The sequence below is a fragment of the Ceratotherium simum genome, chromosome 1, assembly GCF_057802395.1.
Source record: "Ceratotherium simum simum isolate JZ-2026a chromosome 1, ASM5780239v1, whole genome shotgun sequence".
Lineage (NCBI taxonomy): Eukaryota > Metazoa > Chordata > Mammalia > Perissodactyla > Rhinocerotidae > Ceratotherium > Ceratotherium simum.
In genome coordinates this window covers 66,153,679-66,177,118 of record NC_141900.1, presented here as the reverse complement: position 1 = coordinate 66,177,118, position 23,440 = coordinate 66,153,679, and the positions used below count along the sequence as shown (strand labels likewise).

At 35.3% G+C, this 23,440-nt stretch overlaps 1 protein-coding gene across 1 annotated transcript in view; it reads left to right on the top strand.

The window, feature by feature from the left end:
* The window catches only part of DPY19L2 (dpy-19 like 2), a 102,122-nt gene that overhangs the window by 33,214 nt on the left and 45,468 nt on the right, over positions 1–23,440 (top strand). Inside the window, exons 7-11 of the mRNA XM_004418833.3 lie at positions 1,269–1,326; positions 3,027–3,118; positions 5,288–5,387; positions 19,093–19,170; positions 19,984–20,070. Of these exons, the coding sequence (XP_004418890.1) occupies positions 1,269–1,326; positions 3,027–3,118; positions 5,288–5,387; positions 19,093–19,170; positions 19,984–20,070 (415 nt within the window). The remainder of the gene's footprint in view (positions 1–1,268; positions 1,327–3,026; positions 3,119–5,287; positions 5,388–19,092; positions 19,171–19,983; positions 20,071–23,440) is intronic.

The window sequence follows — 23,440 nt, the reverse complement described above, 5'->3', positions numbered from 1 at the left end:
CACTGGCACTGACTTGGAAGGTAGATATTCCATTTCTGTTTTTTTGGTGGTAAATGATAAAATGTTGACATCCATATCTAACTTGATCAAGTCTAAAATTAATTGATATCTTTCCTCTTCTTCTAATCAATACAAGGAATTTTAGAAGACTTTGCTTCAAAACAGCCCCTCACATCTTACAGTTATCACCACAGTTCAAAACTCTGTTACCCTCCACAGCAGTCATTATTGTTACTGTTTATATTGTCAAATCTTGCTCAGATTTAGCCACATGTTCCTAGTTTCTATATGCAGCATTTGTTCTTGCTTCTCACACTTTACTTCTCTCACTTTCTTCCTTTTCAAAGTGTATCCTTTGAATTTCCTTTTGTGAAATTCTATACATGGTAAATCACTTCCCATTAGCTTTCCCCTGCTTGGCTTTTTAAACTCATTTCTTTTGTTTCTTCAGTCAATCAACCAATATTTACTGTCTTCCAAGTGTGAAGCTGTGGATACAGTGATGAACAACTTTAAGTGGTTCTTAATCTTTGAGGATTATCAGCCCTCCTTGATATGACTTTTGTCTTCTACATTGTTGTTTCTTTGGGACTCAACAAAAGAATGTTTGCAGTAGTTTAGGCAGTTCAAAGTTACTGCTCAGTGACACTGTTAGACTCTTTGTCTCTTAGTCACTGAAATCTCATTTCAAAAAACAAAAATTTGTCTCCATTCAGAATATTCAAAGAATGCAAGATAGACTCTGAAGTGTGTTTGTTAAAAATTATTTTATGTTCACATCTTATTTAGAAAATATTTTAAATATAATAGATGATAAAATTCAGATTACTTGATATGTACACTTTGTATGCTTGTACATTCGAGATTAAAACATCAACTACGTGGATACTTTTGAATTTTTTTTTTTCAAAGATTCGCCCTGAGCTAACATCTGTTGCCAATCTTCCTCCTTTTTTGCTTCAGGAAGACAAGCCCTGAGCTAACATCTATGCTAGTCTTCCTCTATTTTGTATGTGAGTTGCCACCACAGCACGGCTGAAGTAGGTTCACGCAAGGGATCTGAGCCCGCGAACCTGGGCTGCCAAAGTGGAGCGTGCCGAACTCAACCACTATGCCACCCAGATGGCCTCATGAAATTTTTACTTTTATTTTATGTGGTTGAGTACTATGACATTTTAAATATGATTTTAAATTCTGAGAGATGATTTTGTGAAAAACTCATTATATTTTGTATGAATTATGAATGTATACCCTTTTTTATTTTACAGTGGGACTCAACTTGGAGGTCTAATTACAGTATTATGCTACTTTTTCAACCATGGAGAGGTTTGTTTTCTAGAAAATAATTTTTAAGAAATAGAAGGGGCTGTATAGGAACAAGGAAATATATTCATCAAAACAATATATAATTGTATATTACTTAGGATTTTGCAGTACTTTAAAGAACCTTGTGTTGTAAACTGATATTTTAATCCTGTTTATTTATAATTTTTACATAATTAGAATTCATGACATGAAATATCTTGCCTAGTTTTTAGTATATATATACATATACATATATTTTGTAGAAAAAGGAAAGACTCTACTCCTTGAGTTCAGGCACTTCATATACATTATCTCATTTACTCCTATCAAACTTTTTTGGGAAGTGGTTGTTATCCTCACAGTAGAAGATATGAAATTGAAATTTAGAGAAGTTACTTATCCAAGATTCCACATTTGCTACATGATGAAGCTGGCTTTCCCATTCTACATCTGTCTGGCTCTAAAACCTTGTTTCTTTCTATTACATCACGCTGCCTTTTCAATGACACAAAATGCTGAATTCCGAATATAAATTAACTTACTAATCCAGCCCAATGGGACATGATCCACCTAAAAAGAGCTCATAGAAACTTTTTTAGAATACAATAGATTCATTCAACAAAATGTTGAGTATATAACAGTGCCAAACTCTGTTAGATGCTGAGAATATGGCAGTGAAAAGTGAGAGAATTTGACTAGCTTTTGGAGACAAAATATGTAATACGTTATGGCACAGGTTATAGAGGGTAGAAGTCTTTATCTATTACTATTGGGAAAGGTAGATACTTGGTTAATTTTTAAAAATGAGTTAGGGGAACCATAAAAATTAATACATAAATATCTTAAATATATTAACTTAAAGCAAACAAATGCATTGTCATTCACCAACGTGTTAATGTAAAGACAAGTTCTTTTCTTTGACTATGCCAGGTGAGTAGCATTATGAGTTGACTTTCTCATACATACCATAATTTATCTTCCAAGGTTTACAATTTTGGTTCCTTAGAAGAGGAGCAATAAGTTTAAGACAAATGCAACGTTATAAGTGTTTATATTCTCTCTAGAATTTCAGAATGCTTGGTACAAAACTTTTATATTATTTCACCCACTGTTTTAGAAATAGTTTTTGAGTCTATACAAAAATTTAATACCTTTATTATGTGTATCATATCAGTGATTCCCAAACACTTCTAGTTGTTTTTAGAAATTTGCAGTTAACTCTTTTAAAGGTGTATTTCACAAATTCAGAGACAGTCTTAATTACTTGTAATACGTGTCTCTACCCATTAAACTTATGTACAAGCTCTCTTGGTGTTTGTGAGTGCCCTAGGTGACATTTGTCTAGATATTTTTCTGGGCATATATATATCCCAAAGCCCTGGGATGCCAGGGTCCTCACTGTAGAGCTGGAATGTAGATCTGGTTTTTCAGTCCCAGAATCCTCACTGCTCCTGTACCTGCCATCTTATTTGTCCTTTGGGTTTAGTTATGCTTGACCTGATATATCTTTCTCTTGTTTCTGGACTTGCTAATTAATGGCTCTCTACCTAATGGTTATGTGCCTGTTAAAAGAGCTCAAAAAACGGAGAAGCTATACCAGGTATTCAGAAATGAATAAGCCTAGTATTAAAATTATTAAAATCATCCCACTCATGATTTTTAGATTAATAATGTTTTTTGCAATGGAACGTAACGTAAAGTAAGCATTTTATTGATTTCAGGCTACTCGTGTGATGTGGACACCACCTCTCCGGGAAAGTTTTTCTTATCCATTTCTTGTACTTCAGATGTACATTTTAACTTTGATTCTCAGGTGATTTTTATTTATAAAACAAGTCTAAATAAATTATAAGTTAATTTTCTTAAAATATACTTCAGTCTATTAAGTTATAATTACCAAATTTAAGCTCACTATCTTTTTTTTTTCAGTTACTTTAAAAATAGAGTATCCAGTTAAGAAAATAATCTAAAATTACTATGTAAAAATTGCTTTCCCCTTAAGAGTCTAGGCTACAGATTTTAGATAAGCACATTATATTTTAATAAATCAGAATGTATGTGTTCATATATATTTGGTAACAGTTCTAAAGTTTTTGAGAAACTGATACTTTTCTTTCTCAAAGCTTATGTTCTCTGACTTATTGTTTTCCAATCTGTGATTTTGATGGAGCGTTAATGTATGTTCTATGAAAGAAGTGTTCTATGCACAAATGAATTTGGGAAATGCTAGATTAGATAGATAAGGAGTATATATATTCATATATTTATGACTATTTCTGAACTATTGATGTTTCTAGCAGTTCAACCAGAGTTTCATCTGAACTGTTTTTCTTGGACACATTTTTTTGTTGTTGGGATTTTATAAGCATTTTAGAAATTTAAGAGATCTGAGAAACAACAAAAACATAAATAGCAGAATACTGTAAACAACTTTATGATGGAAATAAGTTTCATAGAGTGTTAGTGAGATCTCTCACTGTGTGAAATAGTGGTAGCTCTTCTCTAAACTCCCAGGGAGCCTCGTCCTTCACTTACTAGCACCCATCAGATTCTGCCTGTATGAAAATCATTTGTGTACATGTCTTCTTTCTCTCTTAAAACTGTAAATTTGTTAGTCAACCACACACAATTGTCTGCATATACACTTAGTGTATTAAAATTCCAGTTGAAACAGGGACCATGCCATATTTATCTCTTTAACCACAGAGCGCTTAGCACACTGCCATGGAGATATTTAAGGCTCTTATATGTTAGCTTGAAGAAGGTAAATAGTGGCATACTGGGTGGCTACCAACCTTGAGAAAGGGGCAGACTAACTCCTGATTTGTTACCTACATGACAAGTTTTTTTTTGGATTGAATTTGGACTTGGGAATCTGTTCCCCATCCAGATTTCTGTGTCTTTACTCTGTATGTTACCCTCTTTCAAAGATTATGGTGGAAGAAGCTGCCTGTTTGTTCCCACTCATTCCAGTTAAATTCCTAGAGAGATGGTTTATTTTTCATTTTTTATTTTTATAAGTAATATTAGTCTGACCAGTCAGGGGTTTCATGGAATAAAATGTGTTAATTAAACATTTAAGATGGTATCCCTGAGTACATGTGCTGTACTCTGTACCATTTAAGATGGTATCCCTGAGTGCATGTGTTAGCCAAAAGTAATTTTTGTTTGATAAATATAAGATAACTGAGTACTTAATGAATATATTTTGTGATAATATTACTAAACAATATGAATGTATAAAGTTTTGCTTTTGAAAATTTATGTAACATAGTACAAGGATTTATCAAAATCCATTATAACCTTATAAAAAGAATAGTTACAGTTTTATTATTTACACAAAATGTTTGCATTTCTTTTTTCATATTCTAAAAGATGCTCAAGTCTTCTTTAGTAAAAAGTGTTGATTACTAATTTTCATAATTGCAGAATGGACATTAAAACTTCAATGTGCAATAGTTTGTATTCTATAATTATTCTTTCTAAGTCATTGTTTTAGATTATTTTCTTTAAATTTTTCTCATAGTTGTTCATTTATTACTTCACCAGCACTTATATTTTCTTCATTGCTGTTTGAAACATGAAACTGGTGGTATATAAAAGCTATTGCTGCTCATATGGGGTAAATATCTTGCAGTACGAAGGGTCAGTTCATGTTCTATTTTCTGACCTTCTTGCTGAAATATTAAATTTCCAGTGTCATGCATAGTTATAGGATAATAAACTTTTATGTTTAGAATATTTACTGATAAACTAGATACAATATTTTATTTAAAGCTCTAATTTTGATTGTTTTATACTGTTTTTATAATGCAAGTATTTTAATTTCTTTTTAATGAGCTTTTAAAAGTTAACTATATTTTGTTGTCTTGTATCCAAGGTAAGGGGATAATTAGATTTCATCATTTTGCAATTAGTCTTGCTGTTTGGTGATAGATGACTTTTATGGTAAAACTTATTGATATCAATTCTCTCCATTAAGGACCTCGAACAATAGTAGACGGCATTTCATTGCACTCTGTCTTGCCAATGTTGCTTTCATGCTTCCCTGGCAATTTGCTCAGTTTATACTTTTTACACAGGTAAGATGATTTTAAACTAATTTAAGTTGAATGCAAGATGTACTTGGTGTTTCTATAGAAGTTTTAGATTGTGATTATATTTGTGCCCTAATAACTCTTCAAAATATGGAATAATTATAAAGTTTACATACATGTGTGATTTTTTAAAAATCATATAATTCTATTTTCTATTAATGTATTGGCTAGACAGATATTAATGATCAACAAGCAGAAGAATTTTTGCTATTATTTTAGTTCACAATTTTTTATGTTGGTATTTGAGATGATCTCTGTAAATCTACCTGCAAATTTTCCTTTTGCCTTGGGAATCATTTTGGATGCCAAGCTACACAACATGATAAGGGCCAATACTACGCTTCATGCTAGGGAGTTTCTGCTTTTAATCCTGCTAAATTTTGGCTGTTTTGTCTGAAGAGCAGAAGCTTATTGGACACTATTTCTCAGAGCTTTATTCATGATTTGAGTGAATTGAGACCGTATCCTGTTTCCCCAGACAACTAAGTGACTAATGGCAAGAAACTGAGCTGGGGAAGCAGAAAAAGGTCAATTTTGATGAAATTTCATGACACTAAGATTTTCCAGTAGAACTTCTTTCCACCTAACTAACAAACGCTGATGATAATAATGTTTTTCATTGGCAGTGAGAAATTCTGCCAAGAAGCCTTGTGCTGCCAGTTGTCTACAAAGAATGAAATTATAACCTCAACTTCATTGGTGCTGCATGTTTAAAGTGTTTTCTCTGCTTTACTTCCTTATAGTTGGCCCTTTCAGGTTATAACACAGAAATTCTATGGTTTTCATTATTTGGACATGCCAACATAGTAGAATAGATTTCTAATGTGTATCACTTCCTTGCAAGCAAATTTATTAATCCAGTGGTGCTGGTGAAACTATTTAAGTAGCTCTTTTAGGTAATTTTGATATTGCCTTAATGATTTTCTATCCATTCAAAAGATATACTAGGCTTTTAGGGTTTTTTTTTCTTTTTTTATTGAGATATAATTGACATGTAACATTATGCAAGTTTAAGGTGTACAGTGCGTTGATTTGATACATTATTATATTGCAATATGATTACCACCTGATTACCATCACAGTATTAGTTAACACCTCTATCAAGTCACGTAATTATTATTTCTTTTTTTGTGCTGAAAACATTTAAGATCTAGTCTCTTAATAACTTTGAGGTATATAATACAGTATTGACAATAATCACTGTGCAGTGTATTAAATCTCCATAACTTATTGATCTTCTAGTTGCAACATCTTTGTGCAGTGTCTCTCTTATTCCCCCAGCCCCCAGCCCCTGGTAACCACCATTCTACTCTCTGTTTCTATGAGTTTGGCTGTTTTAGATTCCACATATAAGTGATATCATACAGTATTTGTTTGTCTCTTATCTAACTTGTTTTCACTTAGCATAATGCCCATAAGGTCCATCTGTGTTGTTGCAAATAGCAGGATTGCCTTTTTTCTCATGGCTGAGGAATATTCCATGTATGGAATATACATATACACACATAGACACACTGCATCTTCTTTATCTTTTCGTCCATTGACAGACGCTTATGTTGTTTCCATGTCTTGGCTATTGTGAATAATGCTGCAATAAACATGGAAGTGCAGATGTCTCTTTGATATTCTGTTTTTATTTCTTTTGGATATATACCTAGAAGTGAGATTGCTGGATCATATAGTAGTTCTATTTTTAATTTTTTGAGGAACCTCCATGCTGTTTTCCATAACGGCCATACCAGTTTACATTTCCACCAACAGTGCTCAAGGGTTCCCTTTCCTCCACATCCTCTCTAACTGGTGTTATCTCTTGTCGTCTTCTTCTTCTTTTTTTTTTTGTGAGGAAGATCAGCCCTGAGCTAACATCCATGTCAATCCTCCTCTTTTTGCTGAGGAAGACCGGCCCTGAGCTAACGTCTGTTGCCAATCCTCCTCCTTTTTTCTTTACCCCCCAAGACCCCAGTAGATAGTTGTATGTCATAGTTGCACATCCTTCTAGTTGCTGTATGTCTCTTGTCTTCCTTTTTTTTTTTTTTGTGAGGAAGACCAGCCCTGAGCTAACATCCATTGCCAATCCTCCTCCCTTTTTTTTCCCCCAAAGCCCCAGTAGATAGTTGTATGTCATAGTTGCACATCCTTCTAGTTGCTGTATGTGGGACGCCGCCTCAGCATGGCCGGAGAACCCGGGCCGCCAGTAGTGGAGCGTGTGCACTTAACCACCAAGCCACGGGGCCGGCCCCTTGTCTTCTTGATAATAGCCATTCTACCAGATGAAGGGATATCTCATGGTGGTTTTGATTTGCATTTCCCTGTTGATTAGTGATGTTGAGCATCTTTTTATGTACCTGTTGGCCATTTGGATGTCTTCTTTGGAAAAGTGTCTATTCAGTTCCTCTACTCATTTTTTGATCAGATTTTTTTGTTGTTATTGAGTCGTATGAGTTCTTTGTATATTTTGGTTATTAATCTTTTACTCACTATGTGGTCTGCAATTATTTTAGTTTGATGTAGTCCCACTTGTTGATTTTTGCTTTTGTTGCTTCTGCTTTTGGTATCATAATCCAGAAAATCTTTGCCAAGACCAATGTCAAGGAGCTTATTCCCTATGTTTTCTTCTAGGGGTTTTACAGTGTTAGGTCTTGTGTTTAAGTCTTTAATCCATTTTGAGTTAATTTTTGTGAGTGGTATAAGATAAGAGTTCAATTTTATGTGAATATCCAGTTTTCCTGACACCATTTATTAGAGACTATCCTTTCCCCACTGAGTATTCTTGGCTTCCTTGTCAAATATTAGTTGACCATATATGCATGCATGTTCTGGGTTCTCAATTCTGTTCCGTTGGTGTATATGTTAGTCTTTATTCCTGTACCATACTGTTTTGATTACTATAGCTGATAGCCTAATCAAGATTCTGTATAGGTTACAATCTTTTATCTTTTTTTCTCTTACTGCTTTTAGGATTCTCTTTGACTTTGATTTTTGACGGTTTCATTATACAGATCTTCCTCGACTTACAATGGGGTTACATCCTGATAATCCCATTGTAAGTTGAAAAATATCAAGTCAAAAATGCATTTAATACGCCTAACATACAGAACATCATAGCTTAACCTAGCCTACCTTAAACGTGCTCAGAACACTTACATTAGCCTACAGTTAGGCAAAATCATCTAACATAAAGCCTATTGTATAATAAAGTGTTGAATATCTCATGTAATTTATTGAGTACTGTACTGCAAGTGAAAAACAATGATTTTATGGGTACATAATGGTTGTAAGTGTATCAGTTTTTTACCCTCATGTTCGTGTGGCTCACTAGGAGCCACTGCTGCCACTGTCAAGCATCCTGAGAGAGTATTGTGCTGCTTGTCACTAGCCCAGGAAAAGATAAAAATTCGAAGTTTGGTTTCTACTGAATGCATATTGTTTTTGCACCATCATAAAGTCGAAAAATCATAAGTCGAACCATTGTAAGTTGGGGACCATCTGTAGAGTGTCTTAGAAAAGGTCGTTTTCAATTGCAGTGATGGGGTGATCTATTAGCTTCGTGAACTTGGGTGTTCAAGTCTCTCCCCAGGTTTGGGAAGCTCTCAGCTATTATTTCTTTAAATAAACTACTTGTCCCCTTCTACCTTTCTTCTTCTAGAACTTCAATGATTCTGATATTTGATCCTTTGGTGGCATCATATAGATCATGTAGGCTCCTTTACTCTTTTTCATTCTTTTTTCTTTATTCTTCTGATAGAGTTATTTCAAATTTCCTATCCTCTAACTCACTGTTATATCTTCTGTCTGGTCTGTTCTGATATTGATACTCTCTATTGCATTTTTTATTTCATTCATTGAATTCTTCAGCTCCAGAATTTCTGTTTGGTTCTTTTTAATGATTTCTATCTCTTTGTTAAATTTCTCATGTTGTTCATGTGTTGTTTTCCTGATTTCATTGAATTGTCTTTCTGTGTTTTCTTGTAGCTCATTGAATTTCCCCAAAACAGCTATTCCAAATTCTTTATTGGGTAAATCACAGAATTCTGCATCTTTGAGTTCAGTTTCTAGAGGATTATTGAGATTTTTCAGTAATGTCATGTTTCCTTGATTCTTCATGTTCCTTGGAGTTTTGTGTTGCTGTTTTTGCATTTGAAGTAGCAGTCACCTCCAGTCTTTTCTAGTTGCCTTCAAGTGGGAGATATTCTTTGTTGGTCCTGCTTGTATCTGGGGCTTTCTCTGACCTTGTGTGGGTACACCAGCTCGATGCTTCTTGCTGCCTCTTTGTGGCAGAATTACTAAGTTGTGTGTCTTTTCTAGATCTTACAACTCACCAGGCTGGCTACTGGAAACCTCTTTTGTTTTCCAGAAGGTGGCACTACAGCTCAAGTTTGTGGTTTCTCCCTTGCCCACAGACCCTGGCCTGTTTTCTGCATGAGCTCCTTGTCTACCAGAGCTCACTTTTGCTGCCACACTCAGGAGCATGCACAAGGAGCTGGCTGCAGAGTAGGGGTGGTGTGGGTTTAACACTCAGGGGGTGTCGGATGCCTTTGGGCCAAGTGGGGGGATCCTTGCTTGAAGTTTTCCCAGCAGCTGATGGGCAGGTTTCCTCCTAAAGTCCTGACTGCAGTCATAAGGATCCACATCCTTTTAATACCCTCTTATATTCTTATCTGCCTCTTTCTTAATCTCCTCCCTCCCCCCAGTCATGGAGGTCACACCTCACTACTTTGGGTGCTGTGGGAGAGAAATGTTTTTTCCCAGCAGTGTCCTGCACAGCTGGGGAATCCAGGCACATATTCACTGCTCTCCCTTTCCCCATAGGAGAAGTTGCCACTTGCTAGTTCAGCCCCGCACTGTGCCACCTTGGAGGAGGGGCGGTGCTAGCAAAGTTCTTCTTACCTTCTCCAGTGCATCCCAACTCATATATATATATATATTTTTTGCTCCAGTGGAGTGTTGGAGCCTCTCCTCGGGAAGACTGGACTTCTACAAAGGGTCTCTCATTCGCATCCGCGGGTGTCTGCCCAAGTTAGTACTCTCCAGGTTTTTCTCATCTGCGGACAAGAGGGGCTGGGGACAGTTCACTGGCTCCTGCTGGTTCCACAGCCCATACCAAGGTCTGTCTGCCTATTACCCAATGCATGGGTGGGACCCTTGGCCTATGGTGCTGGATCCCACAGAGGCACTTTGTTCATGGATGGATGCCAGATTTTAGTTGTTAAAGGGGGGAACAAAATGGAGGGATGTCTTATGATGCCATGATACTGACATCACTTCTGGCTTTTCATTTTTTTTAACTAATAGATAGAGTTTTGTTTGTATGTGTGTTTGTTTTTTCATGCTAACAGAAGGATAATTCAAAGTTATTTTTCTGGGAGTATTCTAAGACTTTTATTCTTGATTATATTTTTCGTAGGTTAAGGTTAAAATTAGTTCATGTCTCCTGAACATATTGTCTGATAAATAGGGGTGAAGGAGTCAAGAATAGGCTATATTTTAAAGAAAAAATTACAAGAGACCGTTGTAGAAACCCAGAATATTTGGGGTGATAGGACCTTAGATATTATCCTTCTGAAGACACTGAGAAATTGTGACTTATTTAGTAACTGGATTTTAATTTATAATATATTCTATTTTTCTTGCATTTTATTAGAGCATTCCCAGTCAGATAGGAAAGATTGTTATGACTAAGGAAAGTAAAAGGGATTAAAATTAGAAGTGATAGAAATACAAATTATTTCCAGAAGAGATAGTATTGATATATTGTATTTATAAAAAGCCGGTTATCAATTTCATTTTCTTTCTTCATATAACTAGTTTTTTGTTTGGGGTATGTATAAGGCCACATCTCTTTTAATATTTAGATTAATGTGACTCTATGCCCTCATCCTGCTTGTGACAAGAGTATCTTTTTCCGTTCCTGGAGTTTCTCTTTCTTTGATAAGCACATCAGCCATTTATTTGGTCCAAGGATCAGGGCTAGATGGTTTCGCCTCACCATTGGAGCCAGAAATGGGACTGCTTGTATCTGGAGGATTCTGTAGCCATTACGGATCTGGGTACACAGAGGATGCTACCACACTGTTGTTTAGCAAAATGTTTTCCCCTTTTGCCTGAGAATTTGACCCTCAGTTAACCTTTTCACTCTCTTCCCTTGGAAACCTACTAGTGTGTTGTGTCCATGATGTTACCAGGCACATTGCTTGGTGATTGCCTAATTGCATCCAGAGTGGAAGGAATGAACTAAGTTCTACCTGTAGGGAATGCCATAACTTTGGGCTTCCTTAAGTGAAGTATTTTTTTAAGTTGCATTTCCCTTGTGGAGGTTCCCATGGGTTATGGAGCTCCTAAGTCAGGTTGGCTTCTGCATTTGCCTGCTGTGTGTCTTCTTTTTCTGCTCTGGAGCTTTCTCAGGAAAGCTGGGGTGAGGCTGCTGTGTAGACTTCTTTGAGGGTTCCCACTGAAGAGAAATGTCTGAAGCTGCCCTGCTGACAAATCATGTTTCCTGTCCTACAGAACAGGAATGTCTGAATGAACCTGAGGCCAAGTGTGAACTTAAGACCCTCTGGCTGGCATTGACATCAAGAACTCAGATTCACCTTCTTGAAGACAGAAAACTTCTGACAGCCGTAGATGCTGGGGGCTTCATACTAAAATTGACCTGAACTCCGTGCTTTCACTTATGAGTGGTACAGCTCTCTTTTATGTAAATATGGTCATTTTGTCTCATATCATGCGTGTGGTGCTGAGAGAGCTAAGTCGAGTCAAGGAATCTCAGCATCAGCTAAAGGCTCTCTGCAGAACTAGCCTTCTCCTAAGAAGAGACTAGAGTTCTGGCGTTGTGTGAGCTCACAAGTTCCAAGTTCTCTTGCCTGTGCTATGTGTTTGTTTTTCAAGTTCCTGGGGGTCCTGTCTTGTCAGTTTACCCACTGTTTTCTTGGAGATGTTCAAATATGGATACATCTCAGAAAAGAAAGATTTTCCCCCAGAAGACTCCTGGTTCCCTATGAAATTTTTTTCCAGGTCCTCCCTCTTCACTGAACATCAAATTTCGCACACCAAGGGTCTGAGAAAGGAGTCTTTGTCAAGCCAAACAAACTTTGTTCAATTCAAGAAAAGTGGGTGCCTACTCACCTTTGACCTTCAAAAATAAAAGAGGCCATTAAAATGTTTTTTTCTCAGGGGACCTGATGTTTCTTCTACTAGAATTAGAGGCAGCTTCTCTTACTATAAATGTCAGCTTCTCTCTCTAAAAGTTTTGTCTGAGCTGGCATCCTGTTCTAGTAGATGAATTTCTAGTTGATTTCTCCTTGTTAGTATGATAGTGTTTATTATGGCTACAATGGTTAAAATATAGTTTAAATTTTATATATATAAACTAACAGGGAATCAAAAATTAGCTTACAGAAGAGTTTTATGGCTTCACTTCTTATATATAATTTTATTTAAAGTGTCTGCATTCATCTCTGATTTCAGGAACAAAATTGGTCCAAGGGTTTGACCAGATTCAAAATTCTTTTTTGTTTCCTGGAAGCAAATTTTGACCTACCATCAGACCTACTGACCTTGAGGCTAGTATCTGCAGAAATATGATGAAATCTTCAGCTGGGGGCAAGAATAGAAGTCACTTTTCTACGTTTTCAAACAGAATGTCGACTCAGCTGCTTGTATCTAAATTTTCACCTGTGAAGTATTTTTTTTAGCCAAAGCTTAATTGTGACATTTAAGAAGGATGGTCCAGATCTGCATATCCTAATAATATTGGTCTATGAGAAGAAGCAAAGGGAGACTAACATATGCCAGACTTCAGTGTTAATTTCATTTAATCCTGAAGGATTCCAGTCAGACGGGTATTATTTAGTCTTAGAGATGAAAACACTGAGGCTCAAAGATTAAATTAAAATCAAGTCTTGCCAAAGCACCAGTACTTCCCAGTTTATTTTTGTTGCGTCCCTAGGGTCTTTGAATTCTTCTCTATTGAAGGTTACATCCTCGGCTATATTATCTTATTTCCTTGCTAAAATGCCTTTGGTTTTCATGCAGCATTAATAAAAGAATTATGCATTTGAAGAATAGTTATGTACCTTTGGCGAAACTATAATTGAGTCTACTCTGTTACCTAATTGCTTTCCTATTTAAGAATCTATATGATACATTTTTCATAATCAGTGTCAAGATTAATTTTCCTCACAAGGTGAATTTATGAACTTCTTTTTAACAACTGTAACTTTTTATAAAGGAGCTGGACTCAACAGGAGACAAGCAGAAAGCAACTGTATTCTTTCTCTCAGTGCCTCTTAAAACCTATGTTTTAGGCTTGTTCCTCCCCCCTAATTTAGATGAAATCTCAGGAGGTCCCACACATATTTCTTTCCTTTTAATTTTGAAGAAAGGTGTCATTTCAGTAAATAAAAAATTTTGAGATCTTTAAATATGTTTGTTTCTGACCAAAGAACATAATATATATCTCCACTTATTTAGTTCTTGTTTAATTTCTCTCAATAATGTTATATAGATTTTTAGAGATCTTACACATCTTTCATTAGATTTGTTTCCAGGTATTTTCTATTTTTGATGCATTTTAAAAGATTGGGTATTTTATATTTGCTAGGTGTATAGTTCTACATGTGTTAGTTAGGCAAAGTTGTTAATTGTGTTATTCACATATTTTAGATTTCCACTATTTTTGTTTGCTTATTTCAGTTACTAGAGGAGGAATGTGTTAAGATCTTCCACTGTTAACAGTGGAGTTGTCTATATCTACTTTTAGTTCTGTCAATTCTTACTTTAAACATTTTGATGCAATATTATTATGTGCACAGCTGTTATACCTTCCTTTTGTTTCTAATACTTGTTGTCTTTTGTTTTTTTAATAATAGCCATCCTAACAGGTATGAAATAATATATCATTGTGGTTTTGATTTGCATTTCACTGACATTGAGCATTTTTTCATATATCTATTGGTCATTTGTATATCTTTTTTGGATAAATGTCTGTTCAAGTCCTTTGCCCTTTTTTTAATCGAGTCATTAGCTTTTTGCTAGAGTATTATAAGTTCTTTATATATTTTGCATATTAATCCCTTATCAGATACATGGTTTGCGTATGTTTTTTCCCATTCCGTAGGTTGCCTTTTACTCTGTTGATTCCTTTGCTGTGCAGAAGCTTTCTGGTTTGATGCAATCTCACTTGTCTATATATCTGATAAGGGATTAATATCATCAAGGAGACAAGATGGGGCTGGCCTGGTGGCGTAGTGGTTAAGTTCTCAAACTCCACTTTGGCAGCCTGGGGTTCGCGGGTTTGGAACCCGCAGTGCGGATCTACGCACCACTTTACCAAGTCATGCTCTGGCAGGCACCCCACATATAAAGTAGAGGAAGATGGGCATGGACGTTAGCCCAGGGCCAGTCTTCCTCAGCAAAAAGAGGAGGATTGGCAGCACATGCTGGCTCAGGGCGAATCTTCCTCACCAAAAAAATAAACATTAAAAAAAAAAAAGACAAGAGATAACAAGGGTTACTGAGGATGTGGAGGAAAGGGAACCCTTGTACGCTGTTGGTGGAAGTATAAATTGGCGCAGCCACTATGGAAAACAGTATGGAGGTTCCTCAGAAAATTAAAAATAGAACTACCATATGATCCAGCAATCCCACTTCTGGGTATTTTATCCAAAGGAAATGAAAACAGAATATCCAAGACATATCTGCATTTCTATGTTTATTGCAGCATTATTCACAATAGCCAAGATATGGAAACAACCTAAGTGTCTGTCAACAGATGAATGGATAAAGAAGATGGTATGTATTTACAATGGAATATTATTCAGCGAGCAGAAAGAGGGAAATCTGCCATTGGTGACAACATAGATGGACCTTGAGGGCATTATGCTAAGTGAAATAAGTCAAACAGAGAAAGACAAATACTGTATGATATCACTTATATGTGGAATCTAAAAAAGCCAAACTCAAAGAAACAGAAAGTTGAATGATAGTTCCCATGGCCTGGGGTGTAGGAGAAATAGGGAGATATTAGTCAAAGAGTACAAATTTGTAACTAGAAGATGAGTAAGTTCTGGGGATTTAATGCACAGTAAAGTGATTATAGCTGACAATATTGTTTCATATACTTGAAATTTGCTAGGAGAGTAGATCGTAAATGTTCTCCTCACAAAAATGAAATGGTAATTATGTGACATGACGGAGGTGTTAGCTAACACTGCGGTGGTAATCATATTGCAATATATAGGGGTATCAAATCAACACTGTTATAAATCAATTATATCTCAATAAAGCTGGAAAAAAAGTAATAGGGGAGCCCTTGGTAGAGAGTCTAAGCTTAATAAAAGGGATAAAGTTCTTAACTCCAGTCAAGTTCTGATTATCTGTTAGCTGTAGCATCAGTTGGAACCGCTTTATACCCGCCCCATCCATTTTTTGGAAGGAGGTGGGTAGTGAGGTATTTATGCTGCGAGAAGAAGAAATGACAAGGGGTTTGAGAGTAAGGTGTTAGCGTAAAACTCCCAAATTCTGGGTAGTTGATCTGTAGAATAAACTTGTAACAATTCGTGCATTCTTTGGCTCTGAGATTTGAGGCTGGCTTTCTGCCATGCTTGAGCTTGCTTTATGAGACGCGTGAGAATGTGTTGAAAGGAGGTTTGCCGAGCAGCTGTGTCCTTGCCTTTTTTCCACACCACCGGCAAGTAAGTTCTTTTAGGATGGAGATAACATTGGCATTCTAGTATCCATTGAATGGACTTGAATTTATAGCATTGTTTCTAAGAAAACCGTATTTTAAGCTCCAAGCAACTAAGTTATAAGCCAAGTTCTGGGAAACAACATTCAGGTAACTTGGTTATTACTTGAAAGTGTTACCATCTTCGACCGGTACCACTTTAAATCAAACATCTCTTTCGGATTCTTGAATGAATTATTCATTGCTTTTGTATTTATAAATTTTTTGAAATTATATAGTGAACTCATAATCTGGTTACTACTAAATGTTAAATTGCATGGGGCTTTTCAAAGGCCCTCACAAAAGAATTTCTGGGCCCAGTCATAATAATTATTGTGAATATAGTCCTCTAAAGTACAAGAAATAGTAATACTGTAATGCACAGTAGAGCTCTGCAATCTTTAATGTAGTAAAATACAACCAAAATAAAATATCATACAGTTGGAATCACAGACCATGTCAACCTTTTCAGACTGGCTTCTTTCACTTAGCAATATGCATTTAAAGTTCTTCCATGTCTTTTTATGAGTTGGTAGCTCATTTCTTTTTATTGCTGAATAATAGTCCACTGTATGAATGTACCACACAGTTTGTTTATCCATTCACCTCTGGAAGGACATTATGGTTGTTTCCAGTCTTTGGTGATTCTGTAAACATTCGTGTGCAGTTTTGAGTGGACATAAGATTTCAACTCAATTGGGTAAATACACAGGAGTGTGATTGGTGGACTGTATGGTAAGACTATGTTTATTTTTGTAAGAAATTGCCAATTTTATCAGGTTTTTGGATTTTAGCCACTCTGATAGGTGTGTAACAGTATCTCATTGTTTTAATTTACGATTCCCTAATGGAGTATTATGTTTAGCATCTTTACATGTGCTTATTTGCCATCTGTATATCTTCTTTGGTAAAGTATTCAGATCTTTTTCCCAGTTTTAAATTGGATTATTTGTTTTCTTATTTCTGAATTTTAAAAGTTCTTAGTGTATTTTGCATACCAGACCTTTATCTGATATAGGTTTTGCAAAGATTTTTCTCACAGTCTCTGGCATGTCTTTTAGTTTTCTTTATAATGTCTTTTGCAGACCTGAGGTTTTTAATTATAAGGAAGTCCAGTTTATCAGTTTTTTTTCTTTCATGGATCATGTTTTTGGTGTCATATCTAAAAACTCATCCTCAAACAGGGTCACCTATATTTTCTCCTATGTGATCTCTTAGAATTTTTATAGCTTGCATTTTACATTTAGGTCTAAGATCCATTTTGAGTTAATTTTTTTGAAAGGTATAAGGTCTAGGTCTAGATTCACTTTTTGTGCATAGATGTCCACCAAGTCTTCCAGCACCATTTGTTGAAAGGACTGTCATTCCTCCATTGAATTACCTTTGCTCCTTTGTCAGAGCTCAGTTGCCTATAATTGTGTGGATTTCTTTCTAGGATCTGTATTTTATTCCATTGATCAGTTTGTCTGTTCTTTCTCCAATACCGTGCCGTCTTGATTACTGCAGCTTTATAGTGAATCTTCAAGTCAGTTAGTTTCCAGATCTGTTGAAGAGTTTTCTCCTTGCCTTTGGTTTTGAGCAGTTTTTATTATGATATTTGTAAGTGTGGTCAGGTTTCATTTGTTTTAATTTATCCCTTGTTGGGGGTTTGTAATACTTTATGAATCAGTGCTTGATTTCTTCCATAAATTTTGGGAACTTTTCAGGTATAATCTCTTTAAATATAGCTTTTACTTAATTCCCTCATCCCTTTCTGAGATGTAAAGTATAGTGTATTAGGTCTTTATATTATATGATCTACATCTTTTATGTTCTTTCATATATTTTTCATCCCTTTGTCATTTTATGCTTTCTTCTAGATATTTTCTTCTGACCTATCTTCAGTTTATCCCTTTTTTGTTTGGCTGTGTTAAACCTGCTTTTAAACCCATCTTTGATTTCTTAATATTGATTATTTAATTAATTAATATTTAGTTGTACATTTTAAATTTGGTTCTTTTTTTATGGTTTCCAGTACTCTCCTGGAATTTTCAAGCCTGTCTATTTCCTTGCACATGTCAAACGTAAAGTCTGTGTCTGACGATGCAAGACATGTTTTTGCATGGTTTGCAAGCTGAGTGGTTTTTACATTTTTAAAGTGTTGTTTAGAAAAAAGTTAGAAGAAGAATATACAACCAGAGATTGTATGTGGCCCACAAAGCGTAACGTATTTACTATCTGACTTGTTTACATAAAAATTTTGCTGACCCTGAACTAGATTCTTTATGGATCTGTTTCTGTTGTCTTAGAGATAATGTCTTATCTCCTCCTGTATCTGGTTAGTTTTGATGGTCTTTTTGACATTGTACATGAACAGTAATAGAGTTAATTTGAGACTAGGTTAATATTAACTTCTTCCAAAGAAGATTAAATTTGCTTCCAGCAGGCAAATAAAGGCACTAAAAATCTTGAATCATTTTCATGCAATTAGAGAATGAGGTAATTCAAAGGTGGGCTTCAGTCTTTCTGAGGGTTGCTTGATTTCTGGTTCTCTTTTCTAGTATAGGCTTTTGAAGCCCCAAAGTAAAGTCTGGGGACTTAGTAGGGATCCCGTTCTTGGTGCGCCCTGACTGCTGAGTCTGTGGAATCTCTCAGCTGGCAGGCATCTACTTCTATTGAAATTGGCAGGTGCCTCTGGGACAAAAGTGACCCAAAATGTCATGCTCGTCACTGTAGATTTCCATCTTTTCTCTGGTCTTAGTTTCCTAATCCTTTTTTGCCTTGTTAGTAATCTGTGGCTTTCATACAGGTGATTTTTATATTTTTCCTAGCTATTCTAGTTCTCAGTGAGAAGGTTGGTTCAAATTACTTTGACTATCATTATTGGAAATAAAACTCTCCTCTCATGTTTACTTGGCTTATGAATAGCGAAGTGTTTGTTTTCTACATTTTTTTTCACTTTTGCTTTTTTTTATATTTTTATTTCAGATAGCCTCATTATTTCCCATGTATGTTGTGGGGTACATTGAGCCAAACAAATTTCAGAAGATCATTTATATGAACATGGTAACATTTTTAATATTTATAAGTCAAATATTAAAATAAAATCTCAGAGTTTATAAAACAGAACTTATTCTGTTTTAGGGGTACCTTCTCTCAAGTAGTATTTAATGCGTATGATGTCAATAATATCCAGAAGGAAAATGGGAAATGTACATTATAGATACCATATTATAGAAGGTTATACTTTCTCAACTAGACTGTAGATGTTTTGCAATCTCTGAAACTTTTTAAAAATTTTATGTTTTATTTATTATTATTGTCACTACTTTTTAAACTGCCTTTTCTCCCTTAGACCTGAGATTTTTAACACTTTGCATGTATATGAGGCTGCGAATTTTATGTTTTTGCATTTTTTGTTTTTATCTTAGTTTCCAAACGCATCTCCTTTAAGAACATAAAAATAAATATCTTTTAGATAAGAACGTAAAATAGAACTTTATTAGTGATGGAAACTCTCAAATAGTCCAACAAACGTAAGATTGAAAATCTAATACTTGTAACTAAGTCTTTCTTATTATATCACTCCATTATTGAAACAATAGGTTTTTTTTCCTGTTTTCTTTCTAACAAGTAGCAGATAGAGAAAAAAATGAAGAGAAAAAAAAAATTAAATCCTGCTGTATAGAATTTATGGTGTTGAAAATACTTAGAACCTATCGGTGTGTTGAAATTCTATTATCATTTGTCCAAGATCTATTTTTTAGTCTTATTTATACAAATAAAGTTTGTATTAGAAATGGCTATATGCCTGTAGACTAAGTATACATTATATTATCTATCTAATAACTATAAAACATTCTTTTATTCAATTTTCAGATTTCGGTTCTCCTTTGTTTTGTGTTGATGTTTGGAAATCCAATGTATTTATCTTCTTACTATTCTTCATCTTTGTTAATGACATGGGTAAGTGTTTGCTAAGCTTATGAAGATTTTGTGTGTGTGTGTGTGAGGAAGATTAGCCCTGAGCTAACAGCCATTGCCAATCCTCCTCTTTTTGCTGAGGAAAATTGGCCCTGGGCTAACATTTGTGCCCATCTTCCTCTACTTTATATGGGACGCCGCTGCAGCATGGCTTAATAAGTGGTGCATCGGTCTGCGCCCGGATCCCAACCTGCGAACGTTTTTATATGTTATAAAAACATATATTTTTACGTTTTTATATGCGGACATTGTATATGCCAAAGCGGAGTGCATGAACTTAACAGCTACGCCACTGGGCCAGCCCAAGAATTTTTTCTTTACCTGTCAAATAGCAGATTTACCCACCTAATATAGGTCTAGGGGAATGAATAGGGCCCTTTCCTGGTTATCACTCACATGAAAAGGTTTTACCCAAATAACACTTTTTTTCTATCTCATCCTTGAAAAATAATATAGTACAAAGTTTACCTTTTTGAAGCAATGCCCAAGTAAATATTTAAAAAAGCAATCGTAAAGTAATGAGACTTACTTTTAAAATATGCCATAATTTATGATAAAAATTAATTATTTCCTTCTAAGTCACTTCAGTAGGCTAAATACTTACTGCAGTGACACTGCCATTGCCCCAAACATTTTTGGAACTCCTCTGAATTGCCTTCACAGACTGTGGCACATTCTTTGAATATCCTCAAAAGTGACAAATCTTTGTCTTTCAAGGGTGGGTTTGAATTTTGAAAACCAACAAAGTCCTGTGAATAAATAGGTGATTGGGCTGGGTAATAGAGATCTTAATCAAAATATGGGGTAACAGTAAAGGGGCCAGCCCAGTGGTTTAGTGGTTAAGTTCACGCACTCCACTTTGGCAGCCTGGGGTTCACAGGTTCGGATCCCAGGTGTGGACCTATGCACCACTTGTCAAGCCATGCTGTGGCAGGCATCCCACATATAAAGGAGAGGAAGATGGGCACAGATGTTAGCCCAGGGCCAATCTTCCTTAGCAAAAAGAGGAGGCTTGGCAACGGAGGTAGCTCAGGACTAATCTTCCTCATCAAAAGAAATAATAATAATAAAAAAATATGAGATAACAGTAAAGTAATAAGACTGATTTTCTTACACCCATAGCTGAATTATCTCTGAAGGCACGTTAGAAAGAGGAATGTTTTGAGCAATGGCAACATAATTAGAATAAGTGTATAGTCTCATGTGACTTACTTTCATAGATAATACTCATTTGGATATGTATTTGGAACAACAGTTCAGTAAATCAGTTTTATTACTTTATAGTCACACTTCTGGTATTTATAAGCCAGACCTGGAATGTTCCTGGGATGTTCTCTTTCCACAGTGATCATAAATGATACCAACCGCAGTAATACCAAAATACAGCACTTTTCCATGTATGGTTCATTGATTGAATCTTTGGGGATTGCCTTTATGTTTTAACATTTTTGCTCCCCATGCCTTTTTGTTAATCGTAGTAAGTAATCCCTCTTCTTTCTCTCTCCCAAAAAACATACATTCTTTCTTTTCAACATTTTGTCAAACTTTTTCAGCATTACAAAGTAGAGGACTTGTAACAGTGTGCTCATCCACCTCTTTCTGTGACAACTTTTTTTTATGTTGGAATATAGCACAGATACACAAAACTGCATAAAACAAATGTTTTATGTACTGACCTAGTGCTAACTAGTACTGAGTAGTACTGATTAATGAACTGTTATTTGGCAAACATCTTTACACTACCATCAAGTCAAAATCAGAACTTTTCCAACCATTCTAGAAGCCCTCGATGTGACCTGCCCCAATTATAACTCCCTTGCAGTGCTCTAAAACAGCAATGCCTACATTGAATATGGTAATCACTTCCTAGCTTTCCTTTATAGTTTCATCACTTAAGTTTCTATTTTTATCTACAGGTTTCCCATATACCTCCCTGGTTTTTTCCCAAGAAATTTATTTGTTGAAGAACATGGGTCGTTGAACATATGGAGGGTTCTGTGGTCTAGATTTTGCTCTTTGAATCCTCATAGTGTAGCTTTACATTTTGCTTTGCCTTCTGTATTTATAATATATAGTCATTGGATCTAAAACTTGGACAGGTTCACTTTTGATCCCTTTGGCAAGTCTATAGTATTGTATTTTCTTCAGGAGGCACATAATGTTTGATGCCTCTCTTTTTATGATAGCAGCGGTCAATGCTTGGTACCAAATCCATTCATTCAATAGGGATTGCAGAAGGGTGATATTCCAATCCTCCATTTACAGTTCATATAGGAAAAGTAAAGTACATGTCTCAATGAGGGGAGTTGGGAGGAAGTGGAAAAATATTTGAAGAATTAATGACCCAAAATTTTCCAAATTTGTTCAGAATTATAAATTCAGAGATGAAGAATTTAAATAAATCCCAAATACAAGAAACATAAAGAAAGATATATTTAGGTACATTATAATCAAATTGCTCAAAATCAGTGATAAATAGAAAACCTTAAGAATAGCCAGAGAAATAAGACATGTTAAATATAGAACAAAGGGTAAGAATGTCAACAGATTTTTCATAAGGAAAAAATGCAAGCAACAAGACAAACAACATCTTTAAAATACTTAAAGAAAAAATACTGTCAATCTAATTCTATACATAGCCAGCATATCTTTCAAAAATGAAAGCAAAATAAAGGCTTCATGACCAGCAGATTTGCACTAAAACAAATGTTAAAGGAGGTCCTTCAGAAGGAAGGAATATAATATTAGATGTCACTGTGGCTCTACACAAATGAAAGGCACTAGAAATGGTAGCTAAAGGTGAATATATAAGGTTTTCCTGCCATTTTGACAACATGGATGGACCTTGAGGGCATTATGCTATGTGAAGCAAGTCAGATAGAGAAAGACAAATACTGTCTTTCCATTTGTGTCTTCTTTAATTTCTTTCAGAAAGTTTTTGTAGTGTTTAGTGTATAAGTCTTTCAACTCTTTGATTAAGTTTATTCTTAATATTTTATTCTTTTTGAGGCTATTGTAAATGGGATTGTTTTCTAATTTCCTTTTCAGATAGTTCACTGTTAGTGTATAGAAATGTGACATACTTCTGTATGTTGATTTTTGTGTCTGATACTTTGCAAAATTTGTTTATTAGTTCTAACAGTTTTGTGTGTGTGTATGGAATCTTTAGTGTTTTCTGTGTGTAAGATCATGTCATCTGCAAACAGAGATAATGTTATATCTTCCTCTCCAATTTTTATACCTATTATTTCTTTTTCTTGCTTAATTGCCCTAGCTAGGACTTGTAGTACCACGCTGAATAGAAATGATGAGAATTGGCCTCCTTGCCTTATTCCTAATCTTAGAGGAAAAG